Source organism: Vigna unguiculata, chromosome 5 (assembly GCF_037176805.1).
Source record: "Vigna unguiculata cultivar grain cowpea cultivar isolate G323 ecotype 2 chromosome 5, ASM3717680v1, whole genome shotgun sequence".
Classification (NCBI taxonomy): domain Eukaryota; kingdom Viridiplantae; phylum Streptophyta; class Magnoliopsida; order Fabales; family Fabaceae; genus Vigna; species Vigna unguiculata.
The window spans coordinates 45,558,776-45,581,278 of record NC_140796.1 but is presented as its reverse complement, the minus strand read 5'-3'; the positions used below and the strand labels follow the sequence as shown (position 1 = coordinate 45,581,278).

Below are 22,503 nucleotides of genomic sequence, written 5' to 3'. Positions count from 1 at the left end.
ACTTTAAATACTCTTACAAAATTCTTTCAGACTTTATATATACAAATATATATATATATATATATATATATATATATATATATATATATATATATATATATATATATATATATATATATATATATATAATTTTGGAACTACAGTTAAAATTGGAACTACAGTTAAAATTAGAGAAATGACATAATTATTGAAAAAGATTGTGAACTTTGGATATAAGGACATACACCAATATAAAGAAATAAAAAAAAAAACCGAGCCAACCCAGGGGACACTTAAGGAAACGATGTTGTTAGTGTAGGAAAAAACGGAGTACAGACGATCCTAAATACAGGTAGTCCTAGACATAATCGGTTCAGGGCACAATTGGTCCATTTTGGCATATAGAGGACCTAAGTGTTAGATTATGAATCCAAAGATCATAAGAAGCATCAAATTATCAATATAATAAATTCTTTTAAATATTAAGAGCAGTTCCTAATAATATGCGGAAGCGTACCTGATGATCAGTAATTAAGAACAATATAGATGAAAAGTGACATCTGATAATCCAAATAAGCTAGATACTATGAAAGATTCAAATTGTTTATGTGTGAGACAATATTGTTCTCTTTTTGGTAGAAGGTTATCCTATAAGGTATCTTACAAATGTGTTGTTACGTCGTCTCATAAAAATTGATTAATAGACTAATTTTATATCCTTACCAGCAGAGACTAAGGACCTCTCAACAAGTTCCTGAATACTTAAGTTCATCACAGACTGTTCATTGAACAATCCAACCCATCATTGATCGTTCATCAGAAACCCAATATATATTATCCATAAATTAATAACAATTGTACAATATAATTGATATTTACAAATAATATAATTTATTAATTAATCTTAATCCACAATAATAATAATAATAATAATAATAATAATAAAGAATAATAATTTTATATAATAAAATTATATAAAATACAACACTAAGTTGACGATGACAAAAGTGGTTGGTGTAGTGAGGGATCGGGAACATCTCAGCCCAAGGAGGCTAAGTACATCTCAGATCACAAAGACCAAGTACATCTCGACCTAGTAATGGGCAGGCGCACCTTAATCCTGTGTTGGGATATGTAGGTAGGAACGTTGAATATCAGGTGAGATATGCACATATAAGGGTGTATTTAGATCTTGGACAATCACATGAGAGTATTCATGAGGTTTATTAGTATTTATGAAAGAATGAAAACGACTCTGAAGGTAATGAAGCTAGGATCAAGGCTAGGTAATATAAAATAAGTATTCAGGATCCAAAGGTAAGACAGACTAATCTTAACTCAACTTTAATATACGCACCATATCAAAATGTCACTGACTTCAGATTAGAGTGTCTGTAAGTACCCCACTCCAGGAGACTTCCCAAAAATAACTCAAGGGTGAATCTCAAGGAACATAGAGAAAAAATAAAAGACTCTTGAAACAATTCGGTTCCATATAAAAATACAAAAGAATATTTATGTAAGTGCATCGTGAACCAAATTAAATAACATATAATATTTTATGAAAACACATTTTAAAAATAAAAAAATTGATGTAATTATAAAATAAATCTACTGTTATTGTTCTATTAACTTTTATCACCAATGTTTTGAGTACACATGATATTTAATAAATACGATGTTTAATTTTAATGAATTATTGATTTTACTTATAATGGTTATAAAACATATTAAATTAAAATTATTCTAATTATTATAGAATTTAATAATTTTTTCTCATATATATTAAAAATTATATTATTTAATTATTTTGAAAATAAAAAAATATTTTAAAATAGGAAAGTTAAATTATGTATGAATAATTTTCTATTGAAATTCAAAAACCATTTTTTCGACACACAAAATTAGTTGAAGACATCTTCTTAAATATGCTATTTTCTCGAGATTTTAAAATCAGACTGGTGAATACATGACTTTAAGATTAAAAAATTTAGACAAAATTAAAGTAGTTTCAATAACATAATTATTATTATTCTTTTAACTTCTTTAATATAATACTATAATATATGAAGTGGCATAATTTAGTAAAGATTAGAGATCAATTGAACTAGCCTTTGAATCCAATTCTCCCAAAAAAAAACTTGTATTTCTTTTCTTCTTATACCAAAAATTAATTTCAAATTTAGTGCTTAATTTCAGTGTCCCAAATTCATGCTTTATGACATTTTTTTAAAACAAAAATAAAGTTAATTTTTTTATTTTATGAAAAAAAAAATTAATTTTTTATAAAACCTACTCTATTTAGAAAGTTAAGTAACTACATATGTTTTTATCACCTTCACTGTTTTCTTTTATTTGACAATTTTATCCTTCAAAGTATATCCTTTTTGTTTCTTATATATGATTTCTAAATATAGCTGTGTAAACCGTTTATCAAATATGATAACTATTTAACTTCTTCACTTAAAATAAAGTAAACATATATTTTTTAGTTTTGAAATTATTTTTTTAAAAATTATATATTTTCTAAAGTTATGATAATATACAGACGGCGCCGCATACTTATTTATGCTAGTTAAAAATATTACGTTTTTTTTTTTTTTTGAAAAAGTGGAGAATAAGGGCACTTTGCAAAGGCTGTTTTGGAAAACAATTAGTTTTGTTTTGTTGTTTTTGTTCTGTCGGCACTTATGATCCAAATCCGTGGGATGAAGCAAGCCACCTGAAATTTTTAAAGCTCAACTCATATATATATATATATATATATATATATATATATATATATATATATATATATATATATATATATATATATATATATATATAAATTGACCCTATACCAAATTTTCTAGATCCGTCACTAAGAGGTCAAGTGGGTATTTTGTTTTGACCTTGATTAACTTTTCCAAATATGGGTCAATTTTATTATTTTAAAAGAGATATGTAATTAGAAATCACAATTAATAATCATTGGGTGAGTTTGTGAAAATTTTTAAAAGAATAAAAATTTATCACTATTTATTTTTTATCTACAAGACTTAAACTTAATTCCTATTTAAAAAGGTCTATTTACCAGTTAAATTAACAGAAGTTGATATACTTGCGGTATTAAAAGATAAGTTTTGTTCCTAAATTTGAAGATCCAAATATTACATTGTTATTTTTTGAAAATTTTATTTAAGTTCTTATACGTTAAATGATTAATTGGTAAGAAAAACTCAGAAATTTGAGTTTTTTAATTGGTCCTTTGTTTTTTTCATTTTCCCTGTTTTCTTGTTTTCTGATTTCCTCCATTTTTGACTCTGCCAAAGGTTTTCAGCTCAAATACAAGCGAAACGGTAACATCCGGATTTTGAGCTTAAGGCTTGGCTGCACTCAAAAAACCAGAAAGAATAATTATAGTATATTCTTCCTCTTATTTAGAAAGCAATATTATTTTCCAACTAAATTGTAATATTCTTTTATTTTTGTTTTTCTACTACGTTTTATTCCTTTTATTTTGTTTCAATGGAAGTTTTTAACATGTTCATTTAAATACTAAATATTAAAAACCAAGTTAACTAACTAAAATATAAAAATAAAAAATAGAGTGTTGGACTAAAATTGGATTATTTTAAATATGAACTGGAACTATATAATAAATAAATCTATAATTGAATCTAGTTTCCAATTTGCATAAATTGCAAAAGTGAACTTTACCTTCTCGGTAAAACTTTCTCTATACAAACAAACAGAAAACTTTCTCTATCCAAATATATTTTAAAATATTAAAATTAGTATTAATCAATACATTATAAAAACATAATAGAAAAACAACACACAATAAATCAGTAAAAAATCCAAATTCAATCTAAACTCATTATTTCTCACATAAAAATGGAATGAAATTATTACATAATTTTTCACATGGAAATAAAGTAAATACCAAATGTCGAAACTATTATTAACCGTAAAAAAATAACATAAGAAAGTCAGTAGTAAATAATAGAAAAAAAAAAAAGCAATGGTTGGTATGAAGAATCCTAGGGTGAATTCACTACAGTACAAAATTTAGTATCCCAAAATTCACACTTACCAAGTTTCCAAGACTTGGTGCGAAACACTTGGAGCGCACCTTGTTTTGGGTTTCACCAGTGGTTTCACAGACATATTTAAGGATCCTTCTCTTCTCATACGAGGTTCAACGAAACAAAAGCAAAGCAAAACAATTTTTGAGGTTGTGTCTGATTCCAATTAAGAATCAGCATGAGTGCATCAACAAAAGCATGGGTGGTGGCTTCAAGCATTGGAGCAGTGGAAGCCTTGAAAGATCAACTAGGTGTTTGCAGATGGAACTTTGCTCTGAGGTCACTGCAGCAACATGCGAAGAACAACATCAGATCCTATGGTAAAGCCACGAAAGTGTCCTCTGCTGCATCTTCTGCTTCTGTTCCCAATAAGATGAAGAGAAGCAAAGAAGAGTCCATGAACAAAGTCATGGAATTCAATTGCTGGGGTCCCTCTACCACCAGATTCTAGATCTGCATGATTCAATCCTCATTCTGTATCTACTTTCAATCTTCTTCCCCTGCAAAAACTACTTACCTAATTCATCCAATCGTAGCTACTAAAATGGATACCAAGAAAAAATTAGCTGTATTTTCCACTACCCTATGGCTAGAGGATTCTGGATTTGTGTTCAAGTGTGTAACTTTTTTTGTAGTTTACCCAGAAATATTTCCCAATAGACACTACACTAATCTGTCATTCACATCATCATCTACCTTCTTGCAATCTCATAAAGGCATCTTCTCCTATTACAGAACATATATTATTAATATGTGCATTATAGTGAACTCAAGAGACAATTTCATATTCATAGAATAAAAATAAACTAAAAAAGGTATTTTAAAATTCAAAATTTAATTTAATTTTGAAATTTTCTTAACTTTATTTTTCTTGTGATTTTTGTAAAATTTGTCCTTATTATTTTATTGGCTTAAATACTTCATTGGTTTCAATTTCCATAAACTTTCTTCACTTTGGTTATCATTTTTCTTGAAATGTTCAAAATTGTACTAATTTTTGTAAATTGTGGTCAATTTGGTCATTTTTATAGATGTCGTTTAAATTATTAACGGAGATTGAACAATAACTGTTACATGTCACTTCATAATTGTTTTTTGAATTTTAAAAAATGTTGTCCATATGACGAGCCATAATTGTGACACAGGACAATATGAGTGCCACCTATCAAACTAGTATCACTATCACGTGTCAAGTTAGTATCATTGACATGTGTCAGTGTCTCGTTACTTATATTTAATTTAGTCTTAATTTTCATTAGTTTTGTTCAATTTAATCCTAATTTTTGTGATTTTTTTAATTTAATTATTAGTCGTCGTCAAATGTCTTTTATCGAGAGTGATTCAAAATGAATACAATATTGCATGAATTAAAATAGAATACAATTATATTTCATTTAGAGATACGTGTTTAAGTTATATATATCACGATTACATTAGTAAAGATCGATTATAACGAATTCTTAAAATTTTATAATTTTATAGAAAATTTAACATCACATTTTAATACTATAATACTATTAAAATAAAATATTTTATTAGAGTGTGACGTAACTTTACTTGAATCCATAAATCAATATATATATATATATATATATATATAATATTATAGATAAAGGAATTCTTTTATAAAATTCTCTTATCTTCTATATGTTATCTTAGAAAAAATCGCATATTATACAAAACATATCAAATCAAATCTTAGTATACCAACATCAATCGTACATAGCTCATCTATCTATTCTCATATAAGCTTAATTCATCATATTCAATTACAATATTTTCATTATGTACATAAAAAGGCAAAAAGAATTATACCAACTACAAACCTCTAATCAAGGATCTCATCAATGAAAATTAAGGTGTCCAAGATCAACTGTCAAAATTCAAGCTCAATCTAATGGTTAACGAAGCAGGAATTCTTTTTTTCTCAAGATGACGCAGAACAAAAAATAGGGTGAACCCCTAGAACTCACCGATTTGAGCGCGCCCGATGGTCCAAAAGTGGTGCCCAACACCCCAAAGTTAGTTGCCACTACCTAAGTGGCACCTAGCAGCATTGCAACGGTGCCCAACGATATTAGAAAACTCAGACTTCGCATTTTGAGTTTGATTTATGTAATTTGACACTCTTTGAGTCAATTCTCAGTGTTTAAACATTTCAATGATCATAAGTTTCATATTGATTAGCTCAAACAGTGCCATATTACCCAATTCAAATCTCACATAGGCATTCTCAACAACTCATCAATCAATTTTAAGTTTTTCACAAATAAAACTTGTACCAAAACATGATTAACTATTTACCCCAGCCCATAATCCAAATCATTATTGGGAATCCAAGTGTAAATCTAAGTCCTACATTAGATAGAAATGAGAAAGTAAAGCATTGTATAAAGATAAAGACCCATAAACCTATTACCTTAAGGTTTTAGATTGAGAGTGGTGTCAATCCCTTATATAGTTGGACTCTGGCGGTATCAGATGAACCCCCCCCCCTCTTGATAGACCTAACACAGTGGTATCAAAGTCGAATGTTAGTTTTGGTGATTAACTCAAACGAATGCAGTATGGTCCTTGTATCGAAAGTCTTCGTGGTAAGAATTCTAGATAAGTGTATTCTGTTAAGAAGAACAACGGTACGAGAAGTGATACTCGTAGTTGGGGATGCTTCCGTTGGAGGAGGAGTGTACCAATGTGGAAGAGATTAACCCGTGAGGGAGAGATTGTTGAAAATTCAAGTATAAGTCTAAGTCTCACATTAGATAGAAATGAGGAAGTAGAGTATCATATAAGGATGAAGACTCATAAACTCATTACCTTAAAGCTTTTGGTTGAGATCAGTGTCAATTTATTATGTGGTTGAACTTAGATCTCATGAGTGGTTGTATCTCTTCATTGAACCCCTCTCGATTGACCTAACAATCACCAAATTAAATTCTAATACCACTTATAATATCAACTTAGGCACAATGAAACATAATTGCAACCAATTTCGGTTCTAGACAATTAAATCCACCAATTTGTTCATTCGGTCACAATTTTTATCGTCACAATCAACGATCACATACTAATTCAAAAGACAACAATTTAGCTTCTTTCACCTTAAAAAACAATCCAATAATTTAAAAAGTCCCCAAACTATCTTCAAACTCGCGAAAAACTGATTGATTGATTTGACGAATTCATTGCAAAGGAACGATATGAAGGTCTCGAATTTTAAAAAAGTTAAAGAAAAATGAGCAACAAAAGACAGAAAATGGAGTTGGAGATGAATCGGAGAATCCGTTTTCAGAAAAAGAGTTTCTGTGTTTTTTTAAACAAAAGGATTGTTTTATTTCTTTTAAAATAAAGATAAATTCACATTTTAAAGGGTTTTACGGATAATGAAATGATATTTTTAGACATTTACATGAAAATTATAAAATAATTGTTTTAATAAAAAATGATGAAAACAATTCTGTATTAAGAAAACTATTTTTTCTGTAGAATATAACTTTTGAAAAAGAAAAAGAAAATGTAAACAGTTCTATATTATAAAAACTAAAAGGTTATTTCAACGATTATTTTATTTATGACATATTATTCCCGTAGATTGTTAAGTGAAATGTTGAGTAAATTGCTATTTTCATTTCAAAATATACAAATATATAATGATATCAATTCTTAAAAAAATAGTTTAATATCTTTTAACTTAAAATACAGAGATTAACACACAAGTAAATTATAAATATTTTTTATAACAAAAATAAAAAACTTACATCATCAACATATTTTATTTTACAGTTAACGAAGAAATAGCTGTAAAAGAATTATGGCGTAAGATCCAAGATTATCAATACTAAATTATTACAGACTTTTAATGAAAGTGCTGGAAAGTTCCAAATGAAAATAATTCATAAATGTGAGAAACTCAATTAAAAACTTTAAAAATGTAAAATATTATTTAAAACATTCTAAATAACTTAAAAGTATATTGATTGACATATATATGGAAAATGATAGTTTTAAAAAATTTTGTTTAACAATGACAAACAATTATTTCTAGTAAATAAATTTTAAAATTTTATTACTTTATTTTTATAATTTTCATAAAAAAATAAAAAATATTATTTTATTTAATAATTTTGTCGATTTTATTAACAAAATATTTGTCAAAAAATTATTTATTTATTTATATATATATATATATATTTTTTTTTTTTTTTTGACGTTATGTCGTCTACTTTCTTCGAAACAACAGAAGAAAAGGTAGAACCACGCATTCTTTTCCGTAGTTGTGTAAAGTAACTTATAAATACGTGTTTCATATTTTTATTGTTATTTAAGACAAGCAGCGCCTACCATGAATCTTTTAGGAGACAAGACAACGTGTGGATTTTTATTTTTTTTTAAGTGATTCTGCTGAAAGCAGTGGGCACAAAGCCCCTGGGTTTACTTTTCTTCAATTCCTTCCACCCTAATTAAGCCTGTGGTTTGGCATTAACCACCTTCCTGAAAATCACTCAATCACCCACATATATATAGAAACAAACAAACCACTCAATCCACACATAAAAAAAACACACACCAATTGTTCGTCAAAAAGCCATAGCATTTAACATGAGTGCAGCAACTAGAGCTTGGATTGTTGCATCCAGCATTGGGGCAGTGGAGGCCTTGAAGGATCAACTGGGGGTGTGCAGGTGGAACTATGCCTTGAGATCACTCCAGCAGCATGCCAAGAGCAACATCGGATCATTCACTCAGACCAAGAGCTTGTCCTCTGCAACTTCTGCTGCTGTTGCCAACAAGGTCAATAGGACCAAGGAGGACTCCATGAGGAAAGTCCTGGACTTGGGTTGTTGGGGTCCCAATACTATAAGGTTCTAGAGTGGAAAGTGAATGCCACACCCTCTGGGATCCCATTCATCATTGTGCTACAAGTTTGATTTTATGCTGCATTGTAGCCTTTCTGATGTCATCCTGTTATATGCTATCTTTGATTCACACAAAATTTTGTCCATGAAATGGTACATATATGATATCCTATGAAATGAAAATTAAGGTCTGATTTTCAGCTTCTATGTGCTTTTGTTTCCATTTTTTATTATGTGGGTATATGGATCTGTGAATTTTTTATAGAGGGCAAATCATAGGGCATCAATGTCCTAATCGTGGAAAGTTAAAGAGAGGAATCGACCTGATCTGTGTTCTGATTCGCGCTTGTGACCAAGTGACCAAAATTACTGTCATAGGCCGATTATAAAACCTTAAACGAATTATAAAATGGTGAGACATGTAGGGGTTTCAGGTTTAGGTTTGCAATGTCTGTTGTGGCTTGACCTAGAAATATTATCTGCATAATGCAAATAAGTCATTATTTGCAGGATCTGGATTTACATTCTCACTAGAAAGGATCCTTTTTACCAAGAAATAAACAAGTAAAGGATCCACATAACCCAATAATGTTTTCATGTTATTTTCATGCGATTTTGGTCAAATCTAATCAGATCAGTCAATCTAATTCACCTTGTTTGCTGTCTTTAATTCAAAGGAGGATGTTTTGGATGGACTGAGCAAAATTTAGAAAAGTCTGTTATTCCCTAAGCTAAAGACTTATCAATGAAAGAAAAACAATTTACTTTCACTTTATTTACAGAGATATGGCTATGATGCCAAATTATGCAATGTCATAATAACATGAAACTCAATATAAGATGGTAAACTTTTACATTAACATTGGGCATGATTCTGTATAATCACTTGACTCTACAGTTGTCTTAAGAGTCTTCTCTAAGGATTTGAGAAATTAGCTAGTGCAATCAATTCGTCGTATTCCCAATATTTACATTTCAATTTTTCAATTAGATTTCATTTCAGTTACCCACCCAACCCAGTCATCATACTTCCAATATATACATATCAATATAGAGTAAGGCCAGAGTTAGAAAGAATCATACAAAATCTGAACTGGGGTAGCAGTTTCTGGGAACCTCGCAAGTTTTGGACATTTAAAGATCCTGAAGTTTTGGAGAGACTCGCACACCATTTGTCCACTACTTATGCTCTTGAGTTCTGGTAGGTGCTTCAATGATAATGACACTAACTTTGAATGTCTGACTATAATAGTATCTCTGTTAGTCACAAAAGATTTTTTACCTCCAAAGCTTTCATAATCTATTCCATCAACTGAGATTATTTCTTCCATTGACTTGCAGTTATGAACAGTTATCTCTTCCAAGTTCGGTAGATAAGCTAGCAATCTAGGTGTGAGAAGCTTCTTGATAAGTGGACAATGGTAGATGAAAAAGTACTTCAGACAAGTAAAAGCTCTTCCTGGTGGAAAGGTTTGAGCTGCAACTTCACCTTCCTTACATAGACCATGCAAATTTTTTAGGCTATAGAGTTCCAATGATTCTAAACTGTGAAGAGAGGTGCAACATGAGGAAGAGCAAGATAAAGAAAACATGTACTCTGGTCCATCACAGTCTGCAATCTCACTGCGCTTTAAAGAGGTGGCATTTTTTAATGACATAACATCACATAAGCTCCGAATCTCATGACATCTTTCAACCTTCAAGCGTTGAATGTCTAAAGGGAGCATAAGGGATGTTTCTCCTGTTCTGATTTTGCAATTTGAAATTATCACATCCTTCCTAAAGCAAACCTCAGCAAAACAACACCACGGAGAGTTACCATGGGACTCTTCAGTGTCTAACTGAAGAAGGTAACTTCTAGGTCCATATATGTGCATTGTTTTCACATAGGCATTGAAATGGTGCATGTTGTACAAGTTAGCTGCAAAAGTTTCCAACTTTCTGAGGCATGATGTATGCTCTACTTTCACTTTTATCTTTCTTGACCACCAGTGGAGAATAAGAAATTGGAGACTAGTCAGTTTTGCTACTTCTTTTCCTGACGAAACTAAATCTTTTGCATAGAGATTAAGCCATTTAAGGTTTACTAACATTTCCAAACCTTGAGGCATTTCTGTGATTGCAGTAAAAGATAGGTCCAACCTTAGCAAGGCCTGAAGCTTTGCCAGTGAAGGCATGTGCTTCAATCGCTTACAAGATGTTAGCAACAAAGCAGTGAGGGTACTCAAGTCAGACACAGATTTTGGCAAAACCTCAATATCTGTGAAAGACAAATCAAGAACTTCAAGAGCAGACATGTGAACAAAAAACGAATCAGAGATCCTTGTCAAGGATTCATTGTGCTTCAAAATCAAGGTTCTAAGTTTAGGACACCTAGGTGATATCTCTGTTGGAATTTCATGTATCCAATTACACATCAAGGAAACCTTCTCTAGGTCCTCACTCCATTCTACTTCGTCAGGAATCTTAGTCAATTGCAATCCAGCCTTCACCAGGAAATTGTTGTTCACCTTCATAACATTAATAGCCATTGCCCTCACCAAATCATGCATTTTCACCAATTGACTTCCCACATAATACCCTTCCACATTATTCATTGGTTCCACATGTTGGCATCCCCTTTTCATCATGCTAATAGCTATATGACTGCTAGCATCTTGTAGCCCCATGCATTTCTTTCCACCTACATAATTTTCCACTTTCCCCAGAAGACAAATGTTCTCAAGCTTATTCACTATGCTGTGTCCTTCATCAAACATGGCCTCCAAACTTGTCATTCCATTCACCAGTCCTTCATCAACAAAACTCTCTATCAAAACATCCCTGTCTATTTCAAAATCTTCAGGATACAATGCACAGCATAAGAAGCACTGTTGTACCATTTTATCATTCAAGTGATCATAGCTAAATCTCAACACCCGGAGCACTTCCATTTCCATTTCCTCCTGCTTTGCTTCTGTGTTTCTTAGTTCTTCCAGTGTGTGCCGCCACTCAGAAATCTCTTCCACTCCCCTCATGCTCCTTGCCATTGTAATAATTGCAAGGGGTAAACCAGCACATTGCTTTGCAACAGATCTTGCAACCTGTTTTTCTTCTGGGGAAAGAGTTGTCTGTTGTCCAAGGTTGTCTACAAATAAGGTCCATGCTTCTTCCATAGAAAGAGGCTCCACTTTGACACTGTTTTGACAATTCATCCTTCGACACACATCTAAGGAACGACTTGTCAAAACCAGTTTTAGCCCATCTGCTCTCACAGGAATTCCCACCCTCTCTAGAGGAAAATGATTCCACACATCATCTAGAAAAAGAACACATCTTTTCCTTCTCATCAAGGCCCATGATAATCTTGCTGCTCTCTTCCTTTCATCACTTTCTTTTGAAATATCTATCCCGACTATTTTTGCCACATCACGCTGCAATTTGTGAATGCTAAATGACTGTGAGATAGTCACCCAAAACACACTTTCAAAGTTGGTGACTGCTGTTAAAAGCATATTATGTATATGCATTAGCACACTTGTTTTTCCCACTCCTCCCATGCCATACACACCAATCATCAACACACCATCGTTCATCAACCAGTCCCATATCTTACCAACATTCTTCTGAAACATTGCACCTGCTAATTCTGTTGTCAACAATGCATATCCTCTTGATTCCTGTGCACTGCCCACAATTCCTTCAGGGAACCTACCACGCGCCACAAGATCTGTAACTTGTCCTGTTAGTTTCCTTACTTGTACAATTAGCTTTAGATGCCTAAACATTCCGCAATCTCTCAATTCCTGAACCATGCCATGCACTTCAGTTTTCTTTCTTTGAACATTTCGCAACCAATTTTCGACTTCTCGCTTCCTTTTCTTTCCACGCTCTAGCTCTTCGATTTCTAGCTCTTTGTTTATGTCATGTTCCAGGCTGCATAGCTCTTCTAGTTTCATCTCGAGCATTTGTACATTGTCATTGAAACCGTTGAATCCGCTGAGCATATCCAAGATTAGAGAATATATTTCACTGGTTTTCACCAAGCCTTCTATGATTCTAGTGGCCATAACTTGCTCCTGCAGCAAACAGAAACAGAAAAGGAAGGGAAAAAAATCAAGCAGTTGGTTGCCATAGAAAGTTGTAAAAGGGAAATAAGAAAAAGATAAAAAAAAGTGTTCTAATTCGAAGGCTATTCATTCTAGAAACCAACTACTGCTATGCAAAAATAACGTTTGTAAATTGTAATGGTTCAATAATGCAGTCTGCGGAGTGCGCTTGCAGAATACCATTTATCTCCCAGATTTAAGGAAACTCGTTGAATTTCTTAATTAACATGTTCGTGTTCCTGGCTTCTGCTAATTTCTCTTCAAAGGAACTGTTTCTGGTTTAAGATTATTTATGTAACATCATATAAGCGTATGATCTTTTGAAAAAACTGAATTATGGAGAACCAGACAAGCATGTTATTATCATATTTGCAGGCAAAACATTCGAATAAAAATGATGCCAACAGAATACAGTTGCAAAAGAAAACAAGCAACTTTTACTGGTGTCCATCCAGCAAGAAAAAGGAAATTGAATTTACTCAATTAAGGGCCAGGAATTAAAATAATTAAACCAAAAAGTGTTAAACAGTGGAACTAACAAGCTGATTTTTACCTGAATACAGCAAGATTTGAATTCTTAGAAAGAATACATAGTTCAGGTAACACACAAGGAGCTTTCTGATCCAGGGATCGTTATTCTGCGTACAAATGATAACAGGATGATATATGTGCATGTGAACCAACACGACCAACCAAACATGGCATAAGAATCATGGAAAAAAATATGAGCATGCAAGAATGGTAGAATTCAATTTTTGCCCAAAAAGGAAGAAAAAAATTATGCACGCCACTGGTGTTCCAATCTCTTTGCCGTGACTGCATGGTATTATTGTCTTTGAAAAGTCAGCATGTAGAAAAAACAAGTGCTGGTTAACAAAATTCAACTTTTTCATTTTTATTTTCACTGATATAACTGGATCAAAATTACGCGCAAACACTCTAGTCACCATTGACTAGACCAAGATGTTGTTTATTCTCAGTATATTGTTTGAGTGTATTCTTGTTTTGTTCTTTCTGAAGTGAGTCAAATGTATGAATTTTCTTCTAGGCTTGTTTATTATATCATTTTTGTCTGACATGGGAGAGTTCTACCAGTCTTTACCTACAACTGTTTGCATTCTTAGCTTATATTCTAAACCAGTTCTGAACTCATCAAACTACTAATAATGGATAACTGTGTCAAAGTATCTTATATAAAATTAGACTATTGACTACATTAGCTTAGAGATGAATTTCACATGTTCTAGTCACAAAATTTAAATTTGCAATAGATGTTGGGATTTTGAATTTTAAAAAATATAAAAAACATGTTATATAAAAGAGTTCGTGATGTATTTTATATTAAATATTCATATATTTCAATTTTTTTAATTTATTAAATTAAGAGTTAAGTTTTAAAAGAAAAAGTAATTTAAATAAAAAAAATTAATTAAATATTCTCCCGAGAAGATGTCATGAAAGGGTAGAATTATGTAAGTTAGCAGAAAAGTAAAACCATTTTTTACCTAAATTTGATTAAGTTAAGTTTAGTTATATTTTTTACAAGGTAAATTTGAACACGACCGAAATTTGGTGAGATAATAACTTTATATAGAAGTTTTCTTAAAGAATTTAAAGAATACTCATAAAATAAAAATTTTAAAAGTTACGCACAGTATTAAATGTAATTCATAAACATTCAAAGAAAAAAAAAAAAAAAGAATCCGCAGGTTCCAGTTCGTAATAGCAATTTTTAGTCAGATTTTCTGCACAAAACCAGTCATTCAACATTACAACAAAACTAATTATTAGTGGTAAATTTGATAGAAGACACATTTAATATAGTTTCTACTTTAGAGTTATTTTATATTATTGAATAAATTTTCTCTCAGGTATTCTAGTACAAAATAAATAATAATATTACGCATAAATGCAAGTTTACAACAATATATAAATACTGTCTAATTACTATGTATCAGTACTACTATTAATTTAATTAAAAATAGGAATATATATACATATGTATATATATTTATGTATGTATAATCATGCAACACTGTAAAAAAATAGAATTTTACGCTATCGGTAGATTCTAGTGAAATAAAAATTGCTCTATCATCGTATTAGTGATTTTATTTCGTCTGGTAAATGCAAATCATCATTTGCCCGGGCTTAATTCTGTTCTTCAACAATTCATAAAATAAAATAATGGAGAATTTCTTCTGCACATCCATGTTTCCTTACAACACCTCATAAGCAAGTAAAAGACAAATTTGTCCTCATCTTCTTCTTCCCCCATCATATCTCCATACTTTCCACACCTCCACCTCCATCTGCATCTTCTTTTCATAGATCAACAGAATAAATTTAATAGGATTAAAGAGGTCAAGCTAAGAATCAACGCATTAACATTTGACAACAAAATGATGTTCAAACTTTAAAGTGTATTTATATTGTTAAATAAATTTCCCCTCAGATATTCCACTAGAAATAAATAATATTTTATAATATTCTAGTACAAAATATATTACCCACGTATGCAAGTTTACAGCAACTTATATTACTGTCTAACTACTATGTATTATTAGTATTACTAATTTAACTATTAATAGAAAAAATATTTTAAATATAATTTTTAAAATTGTCAACAAACTTACTGCATATCAATACAAAAATATATTTTATTAAAAGTAAGAAAATAATTATAACCATGCAACATTGTAAAAATAGAATTTTACACTATTTGTAGATTATAGTTAAATTAAAAATTACTCTATTATCGTCTTAGCCATTCTAATTCATTTCAGAAATGCAAACCATCCTTTACTTGGGCTTCGTTATTTTCTTCAATATTTCATTAAAAAAACAAGGGTGTTGCTTCCTACACCACATACATCCACCCCATCAAAACTTTTTGCAGAAAATATTTTCGGTAGTTCTGAAAAAAAAAATTTCCGAAAATATTTATAGTGAATGATAGATTGCAAGAAGAATTTTGTTAGGGTGAGGAAGCGATTGCCAAAAAAACAATGAACTTACAAAGTTAAGGTTTGTTTTTTCTGCACCCCACAATATTTTTTTACGCACCACTAAAATTTGAAAATAACTAAAAGTGACTTTTGGATTATCTATTTGAAACTATTTTAGAATTTCAAGAACATAATTTCCAAAACTAGATTTCAGTAACAAAATTTTCAAATAAGATTTTTGGAATGAGATTTCTAGAACGGGATTTCTGTATAAATTGCATTTTGGAGGAAGTTTATGGATATGTATATAATACCTTCTAAAACAAAATTTTTAGAATGAACTTTTTGAACAAATTTTCCAGAATACATAAAATGCATTATGGAAAGAACTTCTCGAAGCAAGCTTTTTTGTACAATGCATTCTTTTAAGCCTATTCTATAGTCTGGGGTGCATTTAGTAAATTATATGTTTTAGGAAGCAAAATTCGAAAACAAAATACAAAAAATAATCCAAAATTGTTCATAAATTTTTGCTAGCCCAATTGATTCAAGGATTGGGAAGAACACAAATGCATGCATGCATGCACAAACATGCATTACAATCCAACCATCACAAAAGAATGATTAAAAAGTTAAAAACAAAATCAATGAACAAAAAAAAAAACTAAGATCTAAGACAAGGTGGGTCCCCAACAAATCAAGTGCATGATTTTCTCTACTTTCTCCGTCTTCTTGCCATCAATATAGTTAGAGTCCGTTGGAATATTACTCTTCCCTGTGTCCAAACCTTCCAACATTAACGTTGAATTCTGTCGTTTAACTGGTTTTTCAGGCAATAACGTTCTCAATGCACTCTCTGATTTGCACATCCTCATGTTACCCTTCATCATCGTTACCTCTTTCTAACAACAAATGAAAATTTCTAATGTCAAAATTGCTTCCTAAATTCTCTATCAAAGAAATCAATAACCTATCTTCATAGAACAATGCAATACGAGAATATAAGTATATATATATATATAATTCCTTTTTAAACAACTTTGTCTCAAATTTATTTCAGAAAGTGAATCTTTGTTGTAAAAAATCAGGGTTCAACTCTTAGATTTCTGACGCTTGTGCCTTTGTAATCCAACTATTTTTGTTTTCTCCTTGTTTTTTGGGTGGGTAAAAGCTAATTCTTGACAAAAATTACTTCTATATATATAATTTTTTTTGGAATTTATTGTCTATAATATAAATTTTATATATTGGTTTGTGTATTTTCTCTGTCCATGTTTTTATATTTAGAAATGAAAATAGAAAGAACATAAAAATATTGTAAATTAAATGGCATTTTAAAGAATCGTGGACTTTTGCAATAAGTATTTTTTCGAATTTGACGTAAGTATAACCTAATAACTCCCACTTTCTCTTTCAATTATAGTCACTGACTTCATTGTATATAAGAGTTTAGATGTTGACTTCTTTCAGGATATATGTGTTCATTGAGGTCTAACCACCCTTGTTATAATGACTGATAAAGTAAAATAAAATAGTTTTTTTAATATTATATAGGGTATAAAATGTGTGTTGCATCTTTATGTAATTTTAAATACAATTTTTTTTTTTTTTTTGTGTGTAGATGATATAATATGTCCGGTGGTTGTTTAAGGGAAACACAAATTCAACAGATGCATATAGGTTTGTTGAAATTTTGGATAGAATCAAGAAAAAGTGGTCGTTGAAGATATGGAACATGTTATTGCTATCCTATGACGTCATTAAACAATATTAATTTTTTAGTCATACTTAAATGATCATTATAATGCAACGAAAAAAAATTAATGTATGATCAAAAAGAGATTTTAGTTTCTAGTTGATAGGGAATGATAGAAGGTTGACATAAATTAAAAAGAAAATTGTAATTAAAATTTGATTGATGTTGCTATGCAAGAGAGTTATAATTAATTACCATGTGTAACTCATTATTTATAATTGTTGATAAAGTTTTTAAATAAAAAATAATGACAAGATTAGGTGGTGGAGACTCATTTCACTCTTTTCATATTCAAGACTAACACGAAAAAGTTAAAATAGAATGTTAAGGTATTGATAAAATAGGATGTTCCAAGATTCATATCAGGGTTGGTCTATCAACTTATGTCTAATTTCTTTCTGCATTGTCATGCTTCTAGAAAGCTTAAGAATACAGTGGTTGAATACCAATTCATCATTCACAAAAAAAGTCTTATGCCTCACTTTCTTTCTGACCTTTCTCTGCATATTATAAATGTATAAGTCCATCGCTCTTTATATCTAAAGAATGTGGAACTTAAAAACAAGGCAGAAGTGGGTTGAAGCATGATTGAACGAGAAGTTAAACACACATTACCTATCCAAACAAGACTTTTATCTAACACTATTTTTTACCCTGGTGTTTGGAGGGTTTCTATATGCATCTCCAATGGTTTCTTCTTACTTCCAAATAGTTTTTTAATTCCGCCTTTGCCTTCCACAATAAAAATAAAAGTAAAAGTACATTTTCTTTCTCCTCTATTTAATACAACAGTCCACTCATGCACCCCAATATTCAATTTGACCTAGCCCTTGCTACAGCAACCCTTTTTCTTCCACATCCGCCATATCTTGTTTCTTCTCTTCGCATTGCAGCAGCCACAACCTCCACCTCCAGATCCAGAGTCCAGTGTTGTCATTTTGTTTTTAGTGCTTCACATCCTTTCCAATTAAGTCATTCTTCACCTATTTAATCATTTGTATGTTTTATCTATGGAATCCATGTTTAAATTAGTAAATGAGTGTTGTTTGAATCTGCGCAGAAGTGGAGTTCTGTACAGAAATTTTTTTTCTCTGTATAAGACCATTACAAATGTCAACATTCAGTTGAGGCATTTACATTGCGGATATCGACATCCGGTTCACACTTTTTTTATTATAGTAACAAATGTTGCAGTTGAATTGAAATATTATAGATGTCGACATCCGATTCACGTTTTTGAATTGTTGATGTCGACATCTGGTTAACATTTTTGAACTGTTGATGTTGACATCCGGTTCACGTTTTTTAATGCTTGTTACGAATGTCAATTTTAAACTACACTATTATAGATGTCGACATCCGGTTAAGGCATTTGAATTGCGAATGTCGATATTCGGTTGAGACATTTGAATTACAGATGTCGACATCCGATTCACATGTGTTGGTCTACAATTCTTTTGGTCATTTTAATTTAGAGGCTTAAATCAACATATTTGCACATGGTTAGATCAAGTTTTCGTATTCTCTTAATTTTCTTTTTCAAGTCAATTCATGGAACATATGTTTTGTTTATCACATGCTTCCTTTTTAGCTTCTGTTTCCTATTTGATCCTTCTAAATATAATTAGCTTTTGTAAGATGAAGGTTGTGTCTAGGTATATATTATATATTGAATTTATCTTTAATTTTGAATATTTATTTATTGAAACTATTAATTATTTTCTTGGATTGTTAATCTTTCCATAATTAGTTTTTTTTTAAACAAAAAACTTTTTTTAGAAATAAAGACAGTGTTGTGCTAAAGAAAGAGTCCAAATTAAAATTGTTTACAATTAAGAGAAAGCAAAAGTCCAAATTAAGACAGTGTTTTGCTCGTAACACTTTATTTAGTTGAGTGGATTAAACATAAAATGAGATAAAATTTGATTTTTAATTTCATAGATATGCCTAGGACACGAAGTGGTTTGACAAGACGTGGTGATTCTTCTTCTGCACACGATGTACCCGAGAGTTCTACAAGGAAGAGACCAACAACTTCAGCTTGTAGAAGGGGTTAGCATGTTGTACCCGCTTTACCTTGCCAAAACCTACCGTCAGGTCATCATGATGAGAATGTTATTGAGCACGGGGATGGCGACATAGCTCAGGAGCAGGAACAAGAGGGTTGGAATGATAGAGTAGGATTTCTTGGTGGTCCATATGATACTTCTTTGTTGACTCGTTATGCTAATTATGTAGCTCGTGTGATATAGGAGGGTCAGGTTAGTCAAAAATTTTTTTATGGTTCATTTGTTGTTTTATTGTTTTATGAATTATTTTTTCTTAGGATCGAGTTATGAAATTGGTTTCTCATTCAAAAGAAAGTTAAAAGATTTGGATGACCTCATGTCTATATTCAGCCTTTTGCGTTGAACTCTGGTTTATTACCTTTGTGCGATGTTTTGTCTGATTAACCCGATACTGGATTGATATTGGGTTTTGTTGAGAGATGGCACCCTGAGACAAATAGTTTTCATCTATTTATTATAGGTTTGACTTGACTTTTAGTCATATCAACAAGCACCGACTATTCACTACTCGCAAATGGGTGACCAACTAGAGTATCTGACAAATCATGATTATAGTAACCATATATTACCTTCAACACCCACCCCTCCCATTTAGAGATGAGTTTGCCTCTAAATTTAAATGGGCACTCACGTTTTCGTGTGCCAGATAAACTGGGTTCTGTATCAGATTTGTATTTTCTATATTTTCCACCCCTTTCACAACCTAATAATACATAGGTCTTTCTTTCGGGTTGTCCATTATATTTATCGGATCTTAGAATAACAACAACGAAACCAAGATCAAAAGTCACCCTCTAACCCACTTAATTAAATCTTCACGTGTGGGGAAAATCTCATCGGTTGTAAAGTTAGAAATATAATATTTCTCGCATATATCATGAATGAAAGAAGAAAAGTCTAACACCAAACTAGAATTTACTTGAGAATCCAAAAAACTTAAATAACTCAAATGATAATCTTCCATAATTATAACCACCTACAATTAATTAACAAAGAATCAAAAGGAAAATATTAAATATAATAAACCAAATCAGAAAATTAGTTCAAATGCTAAATTAAAAAAAAAACTAATGACTTGTGGATGTGGACATCTGACTCGCAAATATGAGATCCGTTTCTAAATTATATCGGATGTCCACATCTGGTGTTTTCTTAATAAAAAATTTAAATATAATAACATAAAAAAAATAAATTATTTAGATATAATTACATATGTATACATAATAAACAAATAAATTACTAAATAAATATTTATATATCTAAACTAATATATACTAATAATTTGGATCAATAATCAAAGGCCAAAAATTATTTAAATAAAAATTTTAAAAAATAAAATATAATGGCCTGTGGATGTGGACATTCGACTTACAAAAGTTGAGATCTGTTTCCATACTATAATAATGTAAAAATATTATTTATATATAATTACATAAATAAACAATTAAATTACTAAATAAATATTATATATCTAAAATAATATATACTAGATAAATTGGATCAGTAATCAAAGGCCAAAAATTATTTAAATGAAAAAAAAAACAAAAAAGTGTCATGGCTTGTAGATGTGGACATCTGACTTACAAATTGAGATCCATTTCCATACTATACCAGATGTCCACATCCAGTTAGCATTTAACTACTTTTCTTAAATATTATTTTTTTAACAACCTAATAATTAATAAAATTAAAAAAATATAATAAGTATTAATTTTTTATCTTAATAAGTAAAAAAACATTTACCTTAGTTTGTCAAATCCTTGTATCACAAAAGAAAATAAAACAAATTGTTGTTTAAAAATCATTTATACTACGGATGTCCACATCCATTTGTGGTACACACCGGATGTCCACATCCGGCTCAAACAAAACTCAGATGTCCACAACCGATAGGTTTTTTAAATTTGATTTTTTTTTTTAATTTTTTTAACACACATATTAAATAATTAAATTAAATTAAGGTAATAATTAATAAATCATTATCTTAAAAACATACAAAAAATAGAAAAAATATAAATCAAATGTTAAATAGAAATTGAACTTGTACAGCATCCGACATCTATTTGTAGAATGCACCAGATGTCCATATCTGGATTCAGCACATATAGAATGTCCACTTCCGGTTCACAACAGCCAACATCGGATGTCCACAGCCGGTGTTTATAAAATCCATGACTAAATTGGATATCGGATGTCTACAACTGGTACACAAAACAAACGGATGTCCACATCTGATTTATATTAAGTTGTGATATTTTCAATGGATGTCGACATCTGGTTATATAATATAAATACCAGATGTCGACAATCGGTACTTCGATGATTATTTCATAAGCATTCAATTCGATTTATGTTACCTCAACAACAAATAAACAGTCAACCAATAATAACGACATTTATCAGCCATTCAAAATAACGTGCAATGAAATATAAATGCAAACACTAACCTATTTGTGTCAAACAGAAAGATGGTAGGGGACCACGATGTTGGAAGATGGAACAAATCCTGAGAGGTTGGAAGAGTGACCAGAGGCTGAGAGGTTGGAAGAGGGACCACAGACTTAATAGCAAGACCACATTCAGCAGCAAAACGTTTCATAGAATAAGCGTTTCTATCGAGAGAACATACCACCAGAACAGAACAAAAGAAATTTGGAGGTGCAAGAGGTATCAACTATTCAGAACGGGAAGAAGAAGTTTGGAGGTGCATTGTTTTCATGAAAAACACATGTCGCAGTGA

At 30.7% G+C, this 22,503-nt stretch overlaps 3 protein-coding genes across 3 annotated transcripts; 2 read left to right on the top strand and 1 right to left on the bottom strand.

The window, feature by feature from the left end:
• The first annotated feature begins 4,143 nt into the window (after positions 1-4,143).
• Positions 4,144-4,737, top strand: LOC114185729 (uncharacterized). The gene has a single exon (XM_028073611.2). The coding sequence runs from the start codon at positions 4,225-4,227 to the stop codon at positions 4,495-4,497; it is 273 nt and encodes a 90-aa protein (XP_027929412.1). The 5' UTR covers positions 4,144-4,224; the 3' UTR covers positions 4,498-4,737.
• Positions 4,738-8,457: 3,720 nt separating this feature from the next.
• LOC114185494 (uncharacterized) lies at positions 8,458-9,109 on the top strand. Its single transcript, XM_028073242.2, has one exon. It carries the CDS (start codon positions 8,646-8,648, stop codon positions 8,913-8,915), a length of 270 nt encoding a protein of 89 aa, XP_027929043.1. The 5' UTR covers positions 8,458-8,645; the 3' UTR covers positions 8,916-9,109.
• Positions 9,110-9,258: 149 nt separating this feature from the next.
• Positions 9,259-13,825, bottom strand: LOC114185493 (putative disease resistance protein At4g27220). Its single transcript, XM_028073241.2, has 2 exons — positions 13,544-13,825; positions 9,259-12,960 (listed from the first exon to the last, which is right to left on the bottom strand). The coding sequence occupies exon 2, from the start codon at positions 12,949-12,951 to the stop codon at positions 9,970-9,972; it is 2,982 nt and encodes a 993-aa protein (XP_027929042.1). The 5' UTR covers positions 12,952-12,960; positions 13,544-13,825; the 3' UTR covers positions 9,259-9,969.
• Positions 13,826-22,503: the final 8,678 nt, after the last annotated feature.

Bases quoted from the DNA above. Each gene is read 5' to 3' on its own strand.
- LOC114185729 (XM_028073611.2), top strand. From the start codon at position 4,225: ATGAGTGCATCAACAAAAGCATGGGTGGTGGCTTCAAGCATTGGAGCA.
- LOC114185494 (XM_028073242.2), top strand. From the start codon at position 8,646: ATGAGTGCAGCAACTAGAGCTTGGATTGTTGCATCCAGCATTGGGGCA.
- LOC114185493 (XM_028073241.2), bottom strand. From the start codon at position 12,951: ATGGCCACTAGAATCATAGAAGGCTTGGTGAAAACCAGTGAAATATAT.